The sequence below is a fragment of the Entelurus aequoreus genome, linkage group LG02 (genome assembly GCF_033978785.1).
Source record: "Entelurus aequoreus isolate RoL-2023_Sb linkage group LG02, RoL_Eaeq_v1.1, whole genome shotgun sequence".
NCBI classification, from domain to species: Eukaryota; Metazoa; Chordata; class Actinopteri; order Syngnathiformes; family Syngnathidae; genus Entelurus; species Entelurus aequoreus.
Genome location: NC_084732.1, coordinates 82,371,666 through 82,390,012, shown reverse-complemented (window position 1 = coordinate 82,390,012; position 18,347 = coordinate 82,371,666). Strand labels below are relative to the sequence as shown.

The 18,347-nt window shown below is 40.9% G+C and overlaps 1 protein-coding gene across 1 annotated transcript in view; it reads left to right on the top strand.

Moving 5' to 3' along the window:
• LOC133642387 (protein kinase C-binding protein NELL1-like) overlaps positions 1-18,347 on the top strand; it is a 157,160-nt gene that overhangs the window by 96,488 nt on the left and 42,325 nt on the right. Inside the window, exon 3 of the mRNA XM_062036554.1 lies at positions 5,799-5,949. Within this exon, the coding sequence (XP_061892538.1) occupies positions 5,799-5,949 (151 nt within the window). The remainder of the gene's footprint in view (positions 1-5,798; positions 5,950-18,347) is intronic.

The window sequence follows — 18,347 nt, the reverse complement described above, 5'->3', positions numbered from 1 at the left end:
TGCTTGACGAGTGATTTCAAAGAAAGTTGTCCATCAAATTGTACACGGTTAAAATTACGATGATTTTGCAGTAAAAAACCCCATAAAAATACGGTAGCTCAGTTGCCAGAATTTGACTGTAAAAAACAATGTCTTCATGATTTTTTCATTTAGGGTAATACACCGTGAAAACAATAACCAAAGATAAAAATAAACAAAAACAGTGGTACTATTTTTCCATTTACACGAATATGGTGTAAACATCATTACAATATATGTATATGTATATTTAGCTGAGATAGGCTCCAGCACCCCCCGCGACCCCGAACGGGACAAACGGTATCAAATGGATGCATGGATGGGTATATGTATATTTATATTCATATATTATTTATTGGCTTGAGGCATGACAAGAGAAGGTAGGAACAAGTATGAAGTAAAGTATTATTTCTCTGGAAACCAGGATGGGGCGATAGCAGAAAAGTAAGTTTAACTTTTGTATGCCATAGCGCATAATTGTGGTGCGTTCAAGGAACCCTAATTAAAGTTTTAAACAGAGGGGTCACTAGTTTTTAAAGACAGGGGAGGCCTAACCCCTAGTAGATGCACTAATAATGATAATTATAACAATGATGTATTATTGTGATAATAAATATCCACGAATGATATTTCTACATTAATCAGAAAATTAAGAACAAACGTATTAGTTTTTTTTAGGGATGTCCGATAATGGCTTTTTGCCGGTATCCGATATTCCGATATTGTCCAACTCTTAATTACAGATACCGATATCGCTTCCTAGCGGTCCCACTGACAGACACTTCACAGGATTCCAGCTTGTAGGTTTTAACAAAGTTTTAATGCTCATATGTTTTATGAACAAAGTTTTCTCCAGACTTTTCAGTCTCACCAATCCCGGCCGCTTACTGTTAAAGACAACAGATGATTAGATTAACACGTACCACCTGTGAAATCGAATCACCTGCCAGCTGTGTCTCGCCTTCAGCACATGCCCCGCCCCCATGGTGCTCGTCCTCAGTACCATGGACAGCGGCGGTGACTTTTCCTCCTGCAAGCAGCGCTGACTACACCTCCCCCCACATATACATATGACCGAGACCACAATAAAGTGTGTTAAATGTAGACAAGAATCAAAATAGGTCCCCTTAAAAGAAAGGTTAGATATTAAGTTGTATTTGATTGAGAAAATAAGTGCTTTATCAAGAATTCAGCAATAACTCTGACCCCCCCACAGACCAGTTATGTGTCTGTTAAGCACACCAAATTAGTCCCGTCCCTTCAGCAAGATGCTTGGCGAGATAATGACCACTGCACGGTAATTAGAAAACGGAAAAAAAAATACAGAATACTACTAATTGCCCTCACTCCAGAGTTCCAGGCAAGACTTCACATCATGGTGTAAAAATCACTCTGAGAAAGGTCAGGGATCAGCCCAGAATTACACCGGAGGAGTTTGTAAATGATCTTAAGGGAGCCGGCGCATCCGTCACCACGGCAACAGCCGGTAACACAATTAGCCAGAATGAATTGGGACCCTGCTGTGTCTGCTCAAAAAGGCACTTCTGAAGTGGGCTAATGAACACCCGAATAATTCCGAGTAAATAAAAGAGGATACGATGTGGTCAGATGGGAGCCAAACTCCACAGTTTGGCATCAACTCAACTTGAGGAGGCAGAAAAATGCTAAAAATGACTCCAACTGCAAAGCGTGAGCGCTGATAAACGTGGAGGTGCAAACCACACCGAGGAGCCATTCGGGGCAAGAAACGCCTCATCCAGAACCAAATTGCGGGGGTGCACTATCCACTTGATGTTGAATATCTTCACATGTGTTTTGTGGCAATTCTAACTTTGACCACAGTTGCTTTGTAGGGTGGCACTTTCCCTCATTTTCAATGGACTGCATTGCAAAATGATTACCCCTCCCCCCCCCACCACCACCAACACCACCTTCCTGTCACTTGAGATCCACCCAGGAATGGGGCAATTTGAATCCCTTCCCGACTGTATTGTTTTGGCACATAACCCAAGCCCCCCAAAAATGAGCTGTTTCACCAAAAAAAAGTGAACCTGAAATTTGGATTTCAGAAGTGGCAGGGACACGAGTGCGTGGCTTAAAGTTGGCATGGTTTGAAGGGATTAGATGCATGTTTTGGAGTAATAAAAATGGGAAACACCTTGTTCAAAACTAAAGTAACAGAGCACTTTGGTTTAACAACATTTCTAAATCCTCATGGCTCCCCTTTTATGTGTTTTCTGGTATTGATATTCGTCTCTCGCTGACATTTCATAAAGACCTGCATTGTAACTTGCGCCTTTCACAAGATAATAATAAGCTTCAAAGTGTTGGTGAACGAATACAGCATTGAAAAAAATGGTTCAGGTAACAACACTAAAACACTGTCTGCCCTGCAGGATGAATTTGAGGACCAGTCATGGACATATTTAGAGTCCATCCACCCATCTTCAACCGCTTATCCGGAATCGGGTCGCGGGGGCAACAGCTCCAGCAGAGACCCCCAGACTTCCCTCTCCAGAGTAACATTAGCAACTTCCTCCTGGGGAATCCCCGAAGCGTTCCCAGGCCAGAGAGGAGATGTAATCCCCCCATCTGGTCCTTGGCCTGCCACGGGGTCTCCTCCCAGTGGGACGTGCAACGAGGACCTCCCTAGGGAGACGCTCGTGAGGCATCCGCACGAGATGCCCGAACCACCTAAGCTGGCTCCTTTCCAAGCGAAGGAGCAGCGGCTCTACTCCGAGTCTCTCTCGGGTGACTGAACTTCTCACCCTATCTCTAAGGGAGATGCCAGCCACCCTTTTGAGGAAACTCATTTCGGCCGCTTGTATCCGCGATCTTATTCTTTCGGTCATGACCCACACTTCATGACCATAGGTGAGAGTTGGAATGTAGATAGCTCGGTAGACCGAGAGCTTTGCCTTCTGGCTCAGCTCTCGTTTCGTCACAATTTCACAATTTAGAGTGAAAAGCTAATTTTATTTTCACTCGCATACAAAACATTCTAACTTGAATTTGTTTCCCTGGCTTCGAGACTCTTCCGAAGGACAGTGCGGCGAAGACACAACACACCCCCTTCTTGTCTCTCATGGACACACACCTGTTGTTGTTGTTGACTTTGGACTGAGTGGCAAGAACACCAAGGCCGCGGAACAGAGACACGCGGCAGGCTTACACACACACATGCATCCACAAAAACATATACGCCACACACACATATCCCACCCCCCCATCCAACGCCCTTGATGCGGATCCCTTAGGGGTGATGGACGTCTGGGCAGCGCCTGAAGAGCTGCAGCCTGCCACCTTAGCCCCCACTCCCTCCCCTCTGTTGCAAGTCTCGAGATGGATGTATGTGTATGTATTTTGCTATGGAAGGAGCCCTGTCTAGATTGTATTATTTTACTCATCCTCCCCCCAGCGTTTACCGTTTGTTTGTCTAATCTTGAACGGGTTTATGCTAAAAACAACGCTTCATTGTAATTGTGCAATGACATTGTATTCTGGATGTACTGCAGCTGCTTTACAGCTCGTTTAGAGAGCCCGGTGAGAAAGTCATTATAGTAGTATTACCTGCTTGAGACAAAGACATGGATTAGTCGTTCTAAGTCGGATCTGATTTAGATATGTTTTTTCACACACATACCCCACCTCCCATCCAACGCCCTTGAGGTGAATTCCTTAGGGGTGATGGAGTGCTGGGCAGCGCCTGAAGAGCTGCAGCCTTCCACCGTAGCCCCCACTTCCTCCCCTCTGTTGCAAGTCTCGAGATGTATGTTGTAATATGTATATGTGCTTTGCTATGGAGGTTATTTTCACTCCAGACTGAGCCCAGTCTAGATTGTACTTTTTTACTCATCCTCCCCCAGCGTTTACGTTTTTCCCATCTTGTGGCGACCCATCAGTGTTCCAGTTCTGTAACCCTATACACCGTTTGTTTGTCTAATCTTGAACGGGTTTATGCTAAAAACAACGCTTCATTGTAATTGTGCAATGACATTGTATTCTGGATGTACTGCAGCTGCTTTACAGCTCATTTAGAGAGCCCAGTGAGAAAGCCATTATAGTAGTATTACCTGCTGGAGACAAATACATGGATTAGTCGTTCTAAGTCGGATCTGATTTAGATATGTTTTTTCACAAACATACCCCACCCCCCATCCAACGCCCTTGAGGTGAATCCCTTAGGGGTGATGGAGTGCTGGGCAGCGCCTGAAGAGCTGCAGCCTGCCACTGTAACCCCCACTCCCTCCCCTCTCTTGCAAGTCTCGAGATGTATGTTGTAATATGTATATGTGCTTTGCTATGGAGGTTATTTTCACTCCAGAGTGAGCCCAGTCTAGATTGTACTTTTTTACTCATCCTCCCCCAGCGTTTAAGTTTTTCCCATCTTGTGGCGACCCATCAGTGTTCCTGTTCTGTAACCCTGTACACCGTTTGTTTGTTTAATCTTGAACGGGTTTATGCTAAAAACAACGCTTCATTGTAATAGTGCAATGACATTGTATTCTGGATGTACTGCAGCTGCTTTACAGCTCGTTTAGAGAGCCCGGTGAGAAAGTCATTATAGTAGTATTACCTGCTTGAGACAAAGACATGGATTAGTCGTTCTAAGTCGGATCTGATTTAGATATGTTTTTTCACACACATACCCCACCTCCCATCCAACGCCCTTGAGGTGAATCCCTTAAGGGTGATGGAGTGCTGGGCAGCGCCTGAAGAGCTGCAGCCTGCCACTGTAACCCCCACTCCCTCCCCTCTGTTGCAAGTCTCGAGATGTATGTTGTAATATGTATATGTGCTTTGCTATGGAGGTTATTTTCACTCCAGACTGAGCCCAGTCTAGATTGTACTTTTTTACTCATCCTCCCCCAGCGTTTAAGTTTTTCCCATCTTGTGGCGACCCACCAGTGTTCCTGTTCTGTAACCCTGTACACCGTTTGTTTGTCTAATCTTGAACGGGTTTATGCTAAAAACAACGCTTCATTGTAATTGTGCAATGACATTGTATTGTGGATGTACTGCAGCTGCTTTACAGCTCGTTTAGAGAGCCCAGTGAGAAAGCCATTATAGTAGTATTACCTGCTGGAGACAAATACATGGATTAGTCGTTCTAAGTCGGATCTGATTTAGATATGTTTTTTCACACACATACCCCACCCCCCATCCAACGCCCTTGAGGCGAATCCCTTAGGGGTGATGGAGGGCTGGGCAGCGCCTGAAGAGCTGCAGCCTGCCATCGTAGCCCCTCACTCCCTCCCCTCTGTTGCAAGTCTCGAGATGTATGTTGTAATATGTATATGTGCTTTGCTATGGAGGTTATTTCCACTCCAGACTGGGCCCCCTTAGAAGCCCAGTCTAGATTGTACTTTTTTACTCATCCTCCCCCAGTGTTGACCTTTTTCCCATCTTGTGGCGACCCATCAGCGTTCCTGTTCTGTAACCCTGTACACTGTTTGTTTGTCTAATCTTGAACGGGTTTGTGCTGAAAACAACGTTTCATTGTACAAACCCTGTTTCCATATGAGTTGGGAAATTGTGTTAGATGTAAATATAAACGGAATACAATGATTTGGAAATCATTGGATTCCGTTTATATTTACATCTAACACAATTTCCTAACTCATATGGAAACAGGGTTTGTACTTGTGCAATGACAATAAAGACCTACCTACCTACCTACCTGCCTAAAAGTTTGAATAACGCAATGTAGTGCAGGTTGACTGCCTTTGACTTAAATTTGACAAAGGTTTAATGATTTCTCGTCATTTCCCCCCTCTCAGATGTTGGGAGAGCAGTTCAAGCACCGGCGCACATTACAGAGAAAGTCATGCAGCTATTCAAGAGGAAAAGTGAATTCACCTTTTTGGCCTCCATCCAGCAGAAGTCCTCGACATCCGGCGTCATATTCTCCATCCATGAGTCAGAACACAGGTAATCCATTTGTAATCCTCTTCATTTTCTCCCGCCGCTCCTTTTTTGGCACAACTTTACTGCAAAGGGATTAGACGTCTTTTTCCGCAATTAGACGCCAGGATGAATCATCAAGCATGTGGCGCAGGTGTGTTAAAGAAGACTTCTTCCGGTGTCATTTCGTGTCAGCAATCAACGGGGGGGGGGGGGGGGAGTCCTTGGATAGGATAACGCAGTCCTGCCTTGGTCTCCTGGGTATGCTCAGGCGGAAAGATAAGCTTCTCGGTATTGTGTCTGCGAGATGAGTCCAAGTACGAAGCGCGCCGATAATGCTTATCGCAGGATGTTGCATAAACAGCCGTGCATTGTGGGTAATGGCCTTACAACGGAGCTGTTGTGAACTAGCAAGTACATGTGCACAGATCAGCATCACAATGATAATCTCCTCTAAGATGTTTCAAGGGGGTCTTATTGAATTTTGTGTCTTTGACTGGCGGTTTCATTTGTTGGTTTTAGGACATGTGAGTGGCAGCAGTGAGTCCCCCCCCCTCCAGAAACAGTACCACCCTGAGTTGTTTTTAATGGGCAGGCCGAATTGATTTCCTCTCATCCCCCCCCCCCAGGTAAAAAGTCTACTGTTATGTAAAAAAAGAAATACACACGCCCTGTAGGGGAACAACGCTCAAGCTATGCTGACACCAGAGAGTGTGTGGCAATAAAAGTTTGTCGCTGACCATTGCTTGTCGTTTACCGTATTGATTGAAGGCTGCTGTCAATGTTGCGTCAACTGGTGATATTCACAGGCTACTGTAGACAGAGCGTTTCATAGAAAATATATACAGTTATATATATGTATACATGAAGATGTGTATATATATGTATATGTATACATATGTGTATGCATGTGTATATAAATATGTATGTGTGTATATATATATATATATATATATATATATATATATATATATATATATATATATATATATATATATATATATATATATATATATATATATTAGGGCTGCAAAAATTAATTTGATAATCGATTAATCTGTCGATTATTACTTTGATTAGTCGATTAATAATCGGATAAAAGAGACAAACTACATTTCTATCCTATCCAGTATTTTATTGAAAAAAACCAGCATACTGGCACCATACTTATTTTGATTATTGTTTCTCAGCTGTTTGTAAATGTTGCAGTTTATAAATAAAGGTTTATTAAAAAAATAAAAACAATAAAAATAAAAAACTGCGCATAGCATAGATCCAACGAATCAATGACTAAATTAATCGGCAACTATTTTAATAATCGATTTTAATCGATTTAATCGATTAGTTGTTGCAGCCCTAATATATATATATATATATATATATATATATATATATATATATATATATATATATATATATATATATATATATATATATATATATATATATATATATATATATATATATATATATATATATATATATATATATATATAAACATATATGTCTGTGTGTATATATATATGTATATATATATATATAAACATATATGTCTGTGTGTATATATATATATATATATATATATATATATATATATATATATATATATATTTATATATATATATATATATATATATATATATATATATATATATATATATATATAAACATATATGTCTGTGTATATATATATATATATATATATATATATATATATATATATATATATATATGTATATATATATATATATAAACATATATGTCTGTATATATATGTTTACATATACAGTCGTAGTCAAAAGTTTACATATACAGTCGTAGTCAAAAGTTTACATACACTTGTAAAGAACATAATGTCATGGCTGTCTTGAGTTTCCAATCATTTCTACAACTCTTATTTTTTTGTGATAGAGTGATTGGAGCACATACTTGTTGGTCACAAAAAAACGTTCATGAAGTTTGGTTCTTTTATGAATTTATTATGGGCCTACTGAAAATGTGACCAAATCTGCTGGGTCAAAAGTATACATACAGCAATGTTAATATTTGGTTACATGTCCTTTGGCAAGTTTCACTGCAATAAGGCGCTTTTGGTAGCTATCCACAAGCTTCTGGCAAGCTTCTGGTTTACTTTTTGACCACTCCTCTTGACAAAATTTGTGCAGTTCAGCTAAATGTGTTAGTTTTCTGTCATGGACTTGTTTCTTCAGCATTGTCCACACGTTCAAGACAGGACATTGGGAAGGCCATTCTAAAACCTTAATTGTATTAATGTATTATAAGGCGCATTATCGGGTTCATATTATGATGTTTTTCTAAATGTAAAATACTTCCTTGTGGTCTACATAACATGTGATGGTGGTTCTTTGGTCAAAATGTTGCATAGATTATGTTTTACTGATCATCTTCAAGTCGCTTTCTGACAGTCGCTTTAGGATGCGCCGTTTTGCATCAGCCCTGTGCTCTTTTAATGTCTGTCCTTCGGGTTCTTTGGTAGTTCCTTCTTGTTTTCATGTGTTTTTACCTGCTTTTTTCGTGGACTTGTTGTATCTGTACTGGAACCACATAACTATCCTATCCTATCCTAAAATCGATGCTATCCTATCTTAGCCTATTACTGCCACAAGTGGTGGAAATGTGTATTAAAGGCCTACTGAAACCCACTACTACCGACCACGCAGTCTGATAGTTTATATATCAATGATGAAATCTTAACATTGCAACACATGCCAATACGGCCGGGTTAACTTATAAAGTGCAATTTTAAATTTCCCGCGAAACTTCCGGTTGAAAACGTCTATGTATGATGACGTATGCGCGTGACGTCAATGGTTGAAACGGAAGTATTCGGACACCATTGTATCCAATACAAACAGCTCTGTTTTCATCGCAAAATTCCACAGTATTCTGGACATCTGTGTTGGTGAATCTTTTGCAATTTGTTTAATGAACAATGGAGACTGCAAAGACGAAAGTTGTAGGTGGGATCGGTGTATTAGCAGCTGGCTGCAGCAACACAACCAGGAGGACTTTGACTTGGGTAGCAGACGCGCTATCCGACGCTAGCCGCCAACCGCATCGATGATCGGGTGAAGTCCTTCGTCGCGCCGTCGATCGCTGGAACGCAGGTGAGCACGGGTGTTGATGAGCAGATGAGGGCTGGCGTAGGTGGAGAGATAATGTTTTTATCATAGCTCTGACGAGGTCCCGTAGCTAAGTTAGCTTCAATGGCGTCGTTAGCAGCAGCATTGCTAGGCTTCCAAAGGTGGCACAGCATTAACCGTGTAGTTACATGTCCAGTGTTTGGTTCGGTGTCTTCTGATAGTAGTATTGTTGATCTGCTGTCCATCCTTCCAGTCAGGGGCTTATTTATTATGTTTCTATCTGCATTTAAGCACGATGCTATCACGTTAGCTCCGTAGCTAAAGTGCTTCACCGATGTATTGTCGTGGAGATAAAAGTCACTGTGAATGTCCATTTCGCGTTCTCGACTCTCATTTTCAAGAGGATATAGTATCCCAGGTGATTTAAAATACAAATCCGTGATCCACAATAGAAAAAGGAGAGAGTGTGGAATCCAATGAGCCCTTGTACCTAAATTACGGTCAGAGCAAAAAAAGATACGTCCTGCACTGCACTGTAGTCCTTCACTCTCACGTTCCTCATCCACAAATCTTTCATCCTGGCTCAAATTAATGGGGTTATAGTCGCTTTCTCGGTCCGAATCGCTCTCGCTGCTGGTGTAAACAATGGGGAAATGTGAGGAGCCTTTCAACCTGCGACGTCACGCTACTTCCGCTACAGGCTTTTTTTTATCAGCAACCAAAAGTTGCGAACTTTATCGTCGATGTTCTCTACTAAATCATTTCAGCAAAAATATGGCAATATCGCGAAATGATCAAGTATGACACACAGAATGGATCTGCTATCCCCGTTTAAATTTAAAAAATTCATTTCAGTAGGCCTTTAATGTGTATTATTGCAGCTGGTTAGAAACATATATTTTTTTGGCGGGCCTCTAGGTGGCCCTATGGTTAAGAAACACTGCCTTAAACAAATATGTGATTGATTGCTAATAACTGCTGGATTCAATGGATGCCTGTCTACTTACATTACATAGAACACCTTTTAGTACATAGAAAATAGAGTTTATATGTGGATGTTGTCGAAGAAAAGGTTCAGCAGACTGGGACTATTGTGAAAAAAAAGCTGTTGTGAGTCACACTGCAAGTGTAGAGTAATTACTGTTGGGGAACCTGGACTGGCTTGGCGCTGACTTGTGTTCCATTGTGAAACTGTGAATCCTCTCTGAAGGCCCTATTAGTGCCTCAGCCGCTGCTATTCTTTACCATTATAGCACAGCACTCCCATTCTGCTGGATAACAGGCAGCAAGCTCCATCATATCGGCCTTTACAATAATTTACTCCAGCTTGCCTGTCCTTCATCCTTCTCGCAGTGCCGTCCAACCATCCTCTCCTCTCCCCCATCATCTCCGTCAGCTCCACTACACAGAAATGGCATTTTCTCTCATCCTTCTCTCTGCTCGTCCTCAAAGTCCAAACAGCTTTTTGAATGCTATCATTTCTCGGTCCCTTCTGTAGAATGGGAGGACGGTTGCGGTATATCGAAGCTGTATTCCAGACTGAATTCTGGAAACAGAGGCTTTCTGCCCAGCCAGCTCTTCTCAGTAGTCGAGTAACACTTATTGTCGGTAAATGGCCAGAGCTCTGTGGTGAAGTCACTCTTCCCATGTGAGTACTCAAAGGCAACGTATGCTTAGCCAGCTGAAGTGTTGATCTACTGGCCCTTCATCACTCCAAAGGTTTGCGATCCTCTCCAGACCTCAGTTCATAGGCGTAAGGTGCTTGTATTTTAAAGGCCTACTGAAACCCACTACTACCGACCACGCAGTCTGATAGTTTATACATCAATGATGAAATCTTAACATTGCAACACATGCCAATACGGCCGGGTTAACTTATAAAGTGCAATTTTAAATTTCCCGCGGAACTTCCGGTTGAAAACGTCTCGGTATGATGACGTTTGCGCGTGACGTCACGGAGTGAACGGAAGTATTCGGACCCCATTGGATCCAATACAAAAAGCTCTGTTTTCACCACATAATTCCACAGTATTCTGGACATCTGTGTTGGTGAATATTTTGCAATTTGTTTAATGAACAATGAAGACTGCAAAGAAGAAAGCTGTAGGTGGGATTGGTGTATTAGCGGCGGACTACAGCAACACAACCAGGAGGACTTTGAGATGGATAGCAGACGCGCTAGCCGCCGACCTCACCTTGACTTCCTCCGTCTCCGGGCCGCCGACCGCATCTATGATCGGGTGAAGTCCTTCGTCGCTCCGTCGATCGCTGGAACGCATGTGAGCACGGGTGTTGATGAGCAGATGAGGGCTGGTTGGCGTAGGTGGATAGCTAATGTTTTTAGCATAGCTCTGTCGAGGTCCCGTGGCTAACTTAGCTTCAATGGCGTCGTTAGCAACAGCATTGTTGCTAACGAAATTGCTTCGCCAGGCGGTACAGCATTAACCGTGTGGTTACAGGTCCAGAGTTTGGTAGTATTGTTGATCTTCTGTCTATCCTTCCAGTCAGGGGCTTATTTCGTCTGTTTCTATATGCAGTTAAGCACGATTCACGTTAGCTCCGTAGCTAAAGTGCTTCACCGATGTATTGTCGGGAGATAAAAGTCACTGTGAATGTCCATTTCGCGTTCTCGACTCTCATTTTCAAGAGGATATAGTATCCCAGGTGGTTTAAAATACAAATCTGTGATCCACAATAGAAAAAGGAGAGAGTGTGGAATCCAATGACCCCTTGTACCTAAGTTACGGTCAGAGCGAAAAAAGATACGTCCTGCACTGCACTCTAGTCCTTCACTCCCACGTTCCTCATCCACAAATCTTTCATCCTGGCTCAAAATAATGTGGTAATCGTCGCTTTCTCGGTCCGAATCGCTCGCTGCTGGTGTAAACAATGGGGAAATGTGAGGAGCCTTTCAACCTGCGACGTCACGCTACTTCCGGTACGGGCAAGGTCAGCGACCAAAAGTTGCGAACTTTATCGTCGATATTCTCTACTAAATCCTTTCAGCAAAAATATGGCAATATTGCCAAATGATCAAGTATGACACATAAAATGGATCTGCTATCCCCGTTTAAAATAAAAAAAATAATTTCAGTAGGCCTTTAACCCAAAGTTGATGTGGGGCGGGGGAGTGTTGAACTGTTTCTGACGGAAGCAGAGACCTGTCGAAATTGGTCTCTATTGCTTGGATTTACATGACGTCACGTCCGGCTCATTAAATATGCACGGTTCTCAATGGGTACGATGTGCCATTCAGCCTTTCTCAAAGAAAAATGCCCTATGCTTGCCTTGTTTTCAGCTGTACGAACAGTTCAAATCGCAAAAAGGATCAACGATTCTTTAGAGTTCCTCAAGATGTTATCACAAGGGCGGAAAAGTGCAAGGTTTTACAAAAAGAACCACGAGGAAAGAAGCACGGACTCCAGTCCAAAGGAGTAGAGTCGAAGATGGACTGATGCAAAGTGGAAAAGTGTTCTGTGGTCTGACGAGTCCACATTTCAAGTTGTTTTTGGAAACTGTGGACATTGTGTCCTCCGGAACAAAGAGGAAAAGAACCATCCGGATTGTTATAGGCAAAAAGTTCAAAAGCCAGCATCTGTGATGGTATGGGGGTGTATTAGTGCCCAAGCCATGGGTAACTTACACATCTGTGAAGGTACATACAGGTTTTGGGGCAACATATGTTTCCATCCAAGCAACGTTATCATGGACGCCCCTGCTTATTTCAGCAAGACAATGCCAAGCCACGTGTTACAACAGTGTGGCTTCATAGTAAAAGCGTGCTGGTACTAGGCTGGCCTGCCTGTAGTCCAGACCTGTCTCCCATTGAAAATGTGTGGCGCGTTATGAAGCCTAAAATACCACAATGGAGACCCCGGACTGTTGAACAACTTAAGCTGTACATCAAGCAAGAATGGGAAATAATTCCACCTGAAAAGCTTCAAAAATTGGTCTCCTCAGTTCCCAAAGGTTTACTGAGTGTTGTTAAAAGGAAAGGCCATGTAACGCAGTGGTAAAAATGCCCCTGTGCCAACTTTTTTGCAATGAGTTGCTGCTATTAAATTCTAAGTTAATTATTATTTGCAAAAAAAATTAAGTTTCTCAGTTCGAACATTAAATATCTTGTCTTTGCAGTCTATTCAATTGAATATAAGTTGAAAAGGATTTGCAAATCATTGTATTGTGTTTTTATTCATGAATTACACAACGTGCCAACTTCACTGGTTTTGAGTTTTGTAATATTTCCACGTAGTAGCTGTGTTGTAGTGGCCGGGTGACAGCCCATAACAATTTACACTTGGAGGGTCCTTTGGGCTTCCGTTCAGTACTGTGATGTCCAGTAGAATACAATCAAACCTACTCTATTGGGTGAACGGAGTGTAAAGTTGACTATATGGCTGTTTTTTTCAAGTTTTTTATGTTTAAAAAACATATTTAGGTTGTAAACATTTTTTTTATGGTTTAACTATAAAATATTCTATTACAATCCAACTTTGTGGAAATAAACGGACAACTCTCTAATGTTTAATGAAACACATAGAATTTAGCTCGTTTGCATGATTTTCACGTTGTATTCCTAAAATACCAGCATGAAACATTCAGTTCATTATCTAAAATGATTTGTTTTTATGCAAAACTAAATAAGGTTGATGCGCTTTCATCTTTGTTTTGCTCAGTTCTAAAACAAATTGGATGGCTCAAAAACATTTTTTTTTTAGGACAGCGAGAGCAATGTGTTAAAAATATGGCGTTAACAACCATGTTTTCCTTGGCCGTGTAGCTTCACATCTTTAAGGGCATGCACAAAAACTTTGGAATACGTTTGTTAGAATGTCAAAGTGGTCATAAAATGTACTTTCAGAGCCCTTAAGTGCTATGTTTAGACACTGTGTGTACTGTATTGCCTTCAATGGACATATTCTTCCCCACTCTAGTTTGTTTAAATCTTTATATTGTTTTTTTTGTCCAATCCAATAGAGACTAATTACTGCACACCAACAGATCGTTTATATCGACATAGAAAACGTTATTGTGCTTTCACTAATTTAACATGATTGCATTCTCTGTGCGCTGTCCTTCATGTTTTGTTTTATTACACTATTTAAATTTGCTGCAACTATTTTTTCATAACAGTCAGTCAACTGCGGTGACAAAATGCTAAATATGTCTAATAATACTGGGGCTCCTGTTATGAAATGTATGCCATTCTAAAATATGTATATTGCTCCTGAAATTAAAACCCAACAAAAAAACAAAATATGAGGTATAGGGATTACAATAAAAATAATCTAAAATATGTACAGTGATAGTTATAAATTGATCTTGTCTCATTTTTTGTGAATCGATATTCTCCAATTCAAGTGGAAAATTTGCAGATAACAGTCAGAGATGTCCGATAATATCGGCCTGCAAATGCTTTAAAATGTGATATCGGAAATTATCGGTATTGGTTTCAAAAAGTACAATTAATGACTTTTTAAAACGCCGTTGTACGGAGCGGTACATATCCGGTAAAATACGGATATAAAGTCCAGTCAGCAGCCCCTCCCCTCTCTCCTCTCCCCACACACAACACAGGAGTTGATGACTGCAGCATGAGAGGTTTACTGGCGACGCTTGATGACCTCATCAAACCGCCGCGAGCGGAGCATAACAACAACAAGAGTGTGTTGTTGCCGGTGCTGTAGCCGTGGCTAACAAGCGAGCTCGCTCGGTGACTAACTAACGACACCATGTCTATGGTGTGGGATTATTTTAAAGTGTGTCTGACGGGAAAAAAAACTGGCAATTTGCAATGACTGCAAAAAGTTGGTTATGCGAGGAGGAAGCAAGACGTCTTCCTTTTAATACGAACAATTTGATCTCCCAGCTCTTCAAGAATCATAAGGAGATACACGATGAATACAAGCGGAAGATGGATGAAAAGCAAACACCGGAAAAAAAGTAGTACCACACAGTTGTCGCTTAAAGACTCCGCCGAGAAAAAACAAAAATACAACATGGCGCACACTTTGCAGCTTGCAGTGAGCGGAGGTGCCCTGTCTCAACGCAACATTTCAGAAGCTCTGGCTGACTGCTAGGCCACTTCAAGCACTCACCACTATCTTGCAGCACATTTTTGTTACTCATACACATACGTTAGAGCAGGGCAGATTGAGCCCAGTGTATAATTTCCTGTTATACAGTATACCAGGCAGTCTTGCACTAAAGGAGGACTATGTTATTGTTGACTTTATTACTCTAGTATACTCTGGACTGAAGCTGTGTGCCTTCATTGTTTTTGTAGCTGTTGTTTTGAGGCATGTTTAAAAAAAATTAAGAATAATGCACTTTCTTAGACTTAGACTTTGTGAAAGTCAAAGTATAGTATTTCCCATAGTTGTAGTGGGTATCAGCATTATCTCAGGGAGAGCATATCCCAAATTCCAAGCTGCTGTTTTGAGGCATGTTAAAACAAATAATGCACTTTGTGACTTCAATAATAAATATGGCAGTGCCATGTTGGCACTTTTTTTTCCATAATTTGAGTTGAAGTTGTTCTCTTATTTTGGAAAACCTTGTTACTTTGTTTAATGCATCCAGCAGGCCATCACAAAAAAATTAGGCATAATAATGTGTTAATTCCAAGACCGTAGCGGTTAATATCGGAATCGGTAATTAAGAGTTGGATAATATCGGAATATCGGATATCGGCAAAAAAGCCATTATCGGACATCTCTAATAACAGTTTGTTTTCACTATCTATGACTACTATCCTCTTTGATCACCAACTGTCACGGACTGGTCACTAAAATGTTGCTCTGGGGCCGTACTTATCAAGCTTCTTAGAGTGCCATTTTACACTTAAGTCCTGAGAATTTGCGAAATTTAGTCCTACTCTCAAACTTAAGAATAAAAGCTTTTTATCAACGTTCTTAAGTCTAAGAATCACTCCTACTCTCCACGATATTTAAGAGACCTTCAGAGGTGTCTTAAGTGGTTAGGAGTTGCCAGCAGGGGATGGCACTGAGGCGAGAGAGACGTGCGCGAACGTTCAGGGAACGGAACAATGTTGTTGTTTTTTTGATGACGAGCAGCTGATCAAACGGTATCGTTTAGACAGAGCGGATATTATTTTTGTCACAGATTTAATACTTTTCGATTCTTTGTTGATTTCTGCATGTGTCTGCAGTGGGCTAGTATATATAGAGCCACCCACACCAGTTTCAAATTAGTTGCCTAATTAATGAATTGGAAATAAAATGTTATGACAGTAGCGTATGTGTGTGGCCGTGAGGTGAGTGACGTCAGTGAGTGTGTGGGCGATAGAAGAGAGGGAGCGGTAACGTGAGTGCCGGCGGGGACTAGTTTGTTTTGTATTATTTTGTAGTTTATTGTCAAAATATACACTCCCATTGTCCACTTAAATATTTCCAAGATATTTCTTTATTCTTAGACAACGGATTCCCTTCCGTGATTGGTCATTTCTATGGACACAGAAATGACGTCACCTAAAATTCCGTTTACGGCACATAGTAATGTCGTAATTCAGCTCTGAGTGTGACACTTAAGATTCAGTCCTACACTTCGCTGAAAGTGTGAGTAAGACGCTTGATAACTAACTTTTAAGTGCAGCTTTCAGCGAAGAATTTATTTACTCTTAAGTCAACTCTTAGCAGACTTCTTAGGAGTAATTCTAAGAAGCTTGATAAGTACGGCCCCTGATAACTAACTTTTAAGTGCAGCTTTCAGCGAAGAATTTATTTACTCTTAAGTCAACTCTTAGCAGACTTCTTAGGAGTAATTCTAAGAAGCTTGATAAGTACGGCCCCTGGTTACTCCATGCGGCCCAGATTTTATCACTTTATATTCCTCTCATGAAACAATTAATCGAAGCAACAGCATATAAATCGAAGCTTTTCTCTAATCATATTCACACATTTAGTCGATTAAACATTGCAGCCCTATAACCAAATGAAGCCAACCAAGCTGTTTTTCTTACCCGATTTTGAGTTTGTCTCCATGCGCTCCAAAAAAAGGTCTGGGCCGCGAATCGTAAATATGAAACTTGTTCAATAATTACAGCTGGTGTTGTCCCGATACCAATATTTTGGTACCGGTACCAACTTCATGATTTATGGTTGCCACTCCTGGTCTGTGCTTTAAGATAAATACAATTATAAATAAGTACTAAAAAACTAAACTATGGATAAATGTACCCACAAAAGCCATGTAGCGGGTAAAAAACACTTTTGTTAAAGATAAAACACAAATTGTACCAATTTGTTACCAAATTTGGTAATTTCGCTTGTATTAGTTGACTGCTAATTAGGCAGTTTTAACTCCACTAATATTTGGTATCAATCCAAGCAGCTGTGTGTGCGTCTTTGTATCTACATGTTATGTATCTACACGTTATGTATCTACATGTTATGTATCTACATGTGCACAGCATAGGAGCTGGTTTACTTATGAGAGTAGCATGGGTGTATTTAAGAGAACGTCAACGTGTTGTCTGAGTGACAACAGTGAGCGAGTGGGCGAGCAAAGAGAGAGAGCAGTAGCGCTGCACTGCGCAGTCGAGTGATGAACGGGTCTGGTTGTGTCCTGCAAAACTAACAATAAAGCAACCAGATTGTCACAAGTCGAGTCGAAGCTCTATCTATCCTCGCGCATAAGCACAAGTCTATAAACATTAATGAACGAAATGAACGGAAATTGCTTTGACATAGTAAAGGCTAACTAATCCCTTTATAAGAATACACAACACGTTACTTTACTACTCAAAACAAAACAAATCTGAGTACGCTGAACACTGGTTAACTTTAAGCACTTTGCACATTTGTTTTAAGATACCGGTGTATATACCGTATACCGGTATTCGGACTAAGTTTACCGCGGTATCAGTTTCGGTCAAAATCGCCCAGCCCTAGAATAGCACTCTACACACATATAACTATCAAACATGTTGAGCTTGATTTTGTATCTTTATGTGTAAGGTCTGTAACAGACAAAAAAGTAGTCACCGTATTTTTCGGACTATAAGGCGCACTTAAAATCCTTTCATTTTCTCAATACTCGACAGTGCGCCTTAATGTGCCTAATGTACGGAATAATTTTGGTTGTGCTTACCGAACTCAAAGCTATTTTATTTGGTACATGGTGAAATAAGTCTGACTAGTAGATGGCAGTCACACATAAGAGATACATGTAGACTGCAATAAGACTCAAGTAAACAACAATATTATATGTTCTATTGAAAATATAGAACATTACACACGGCGCTCAAAAATCGATCAAAAATGTTTTAGTACAACTTTGGTAAGCTATGAAGCCGCACCG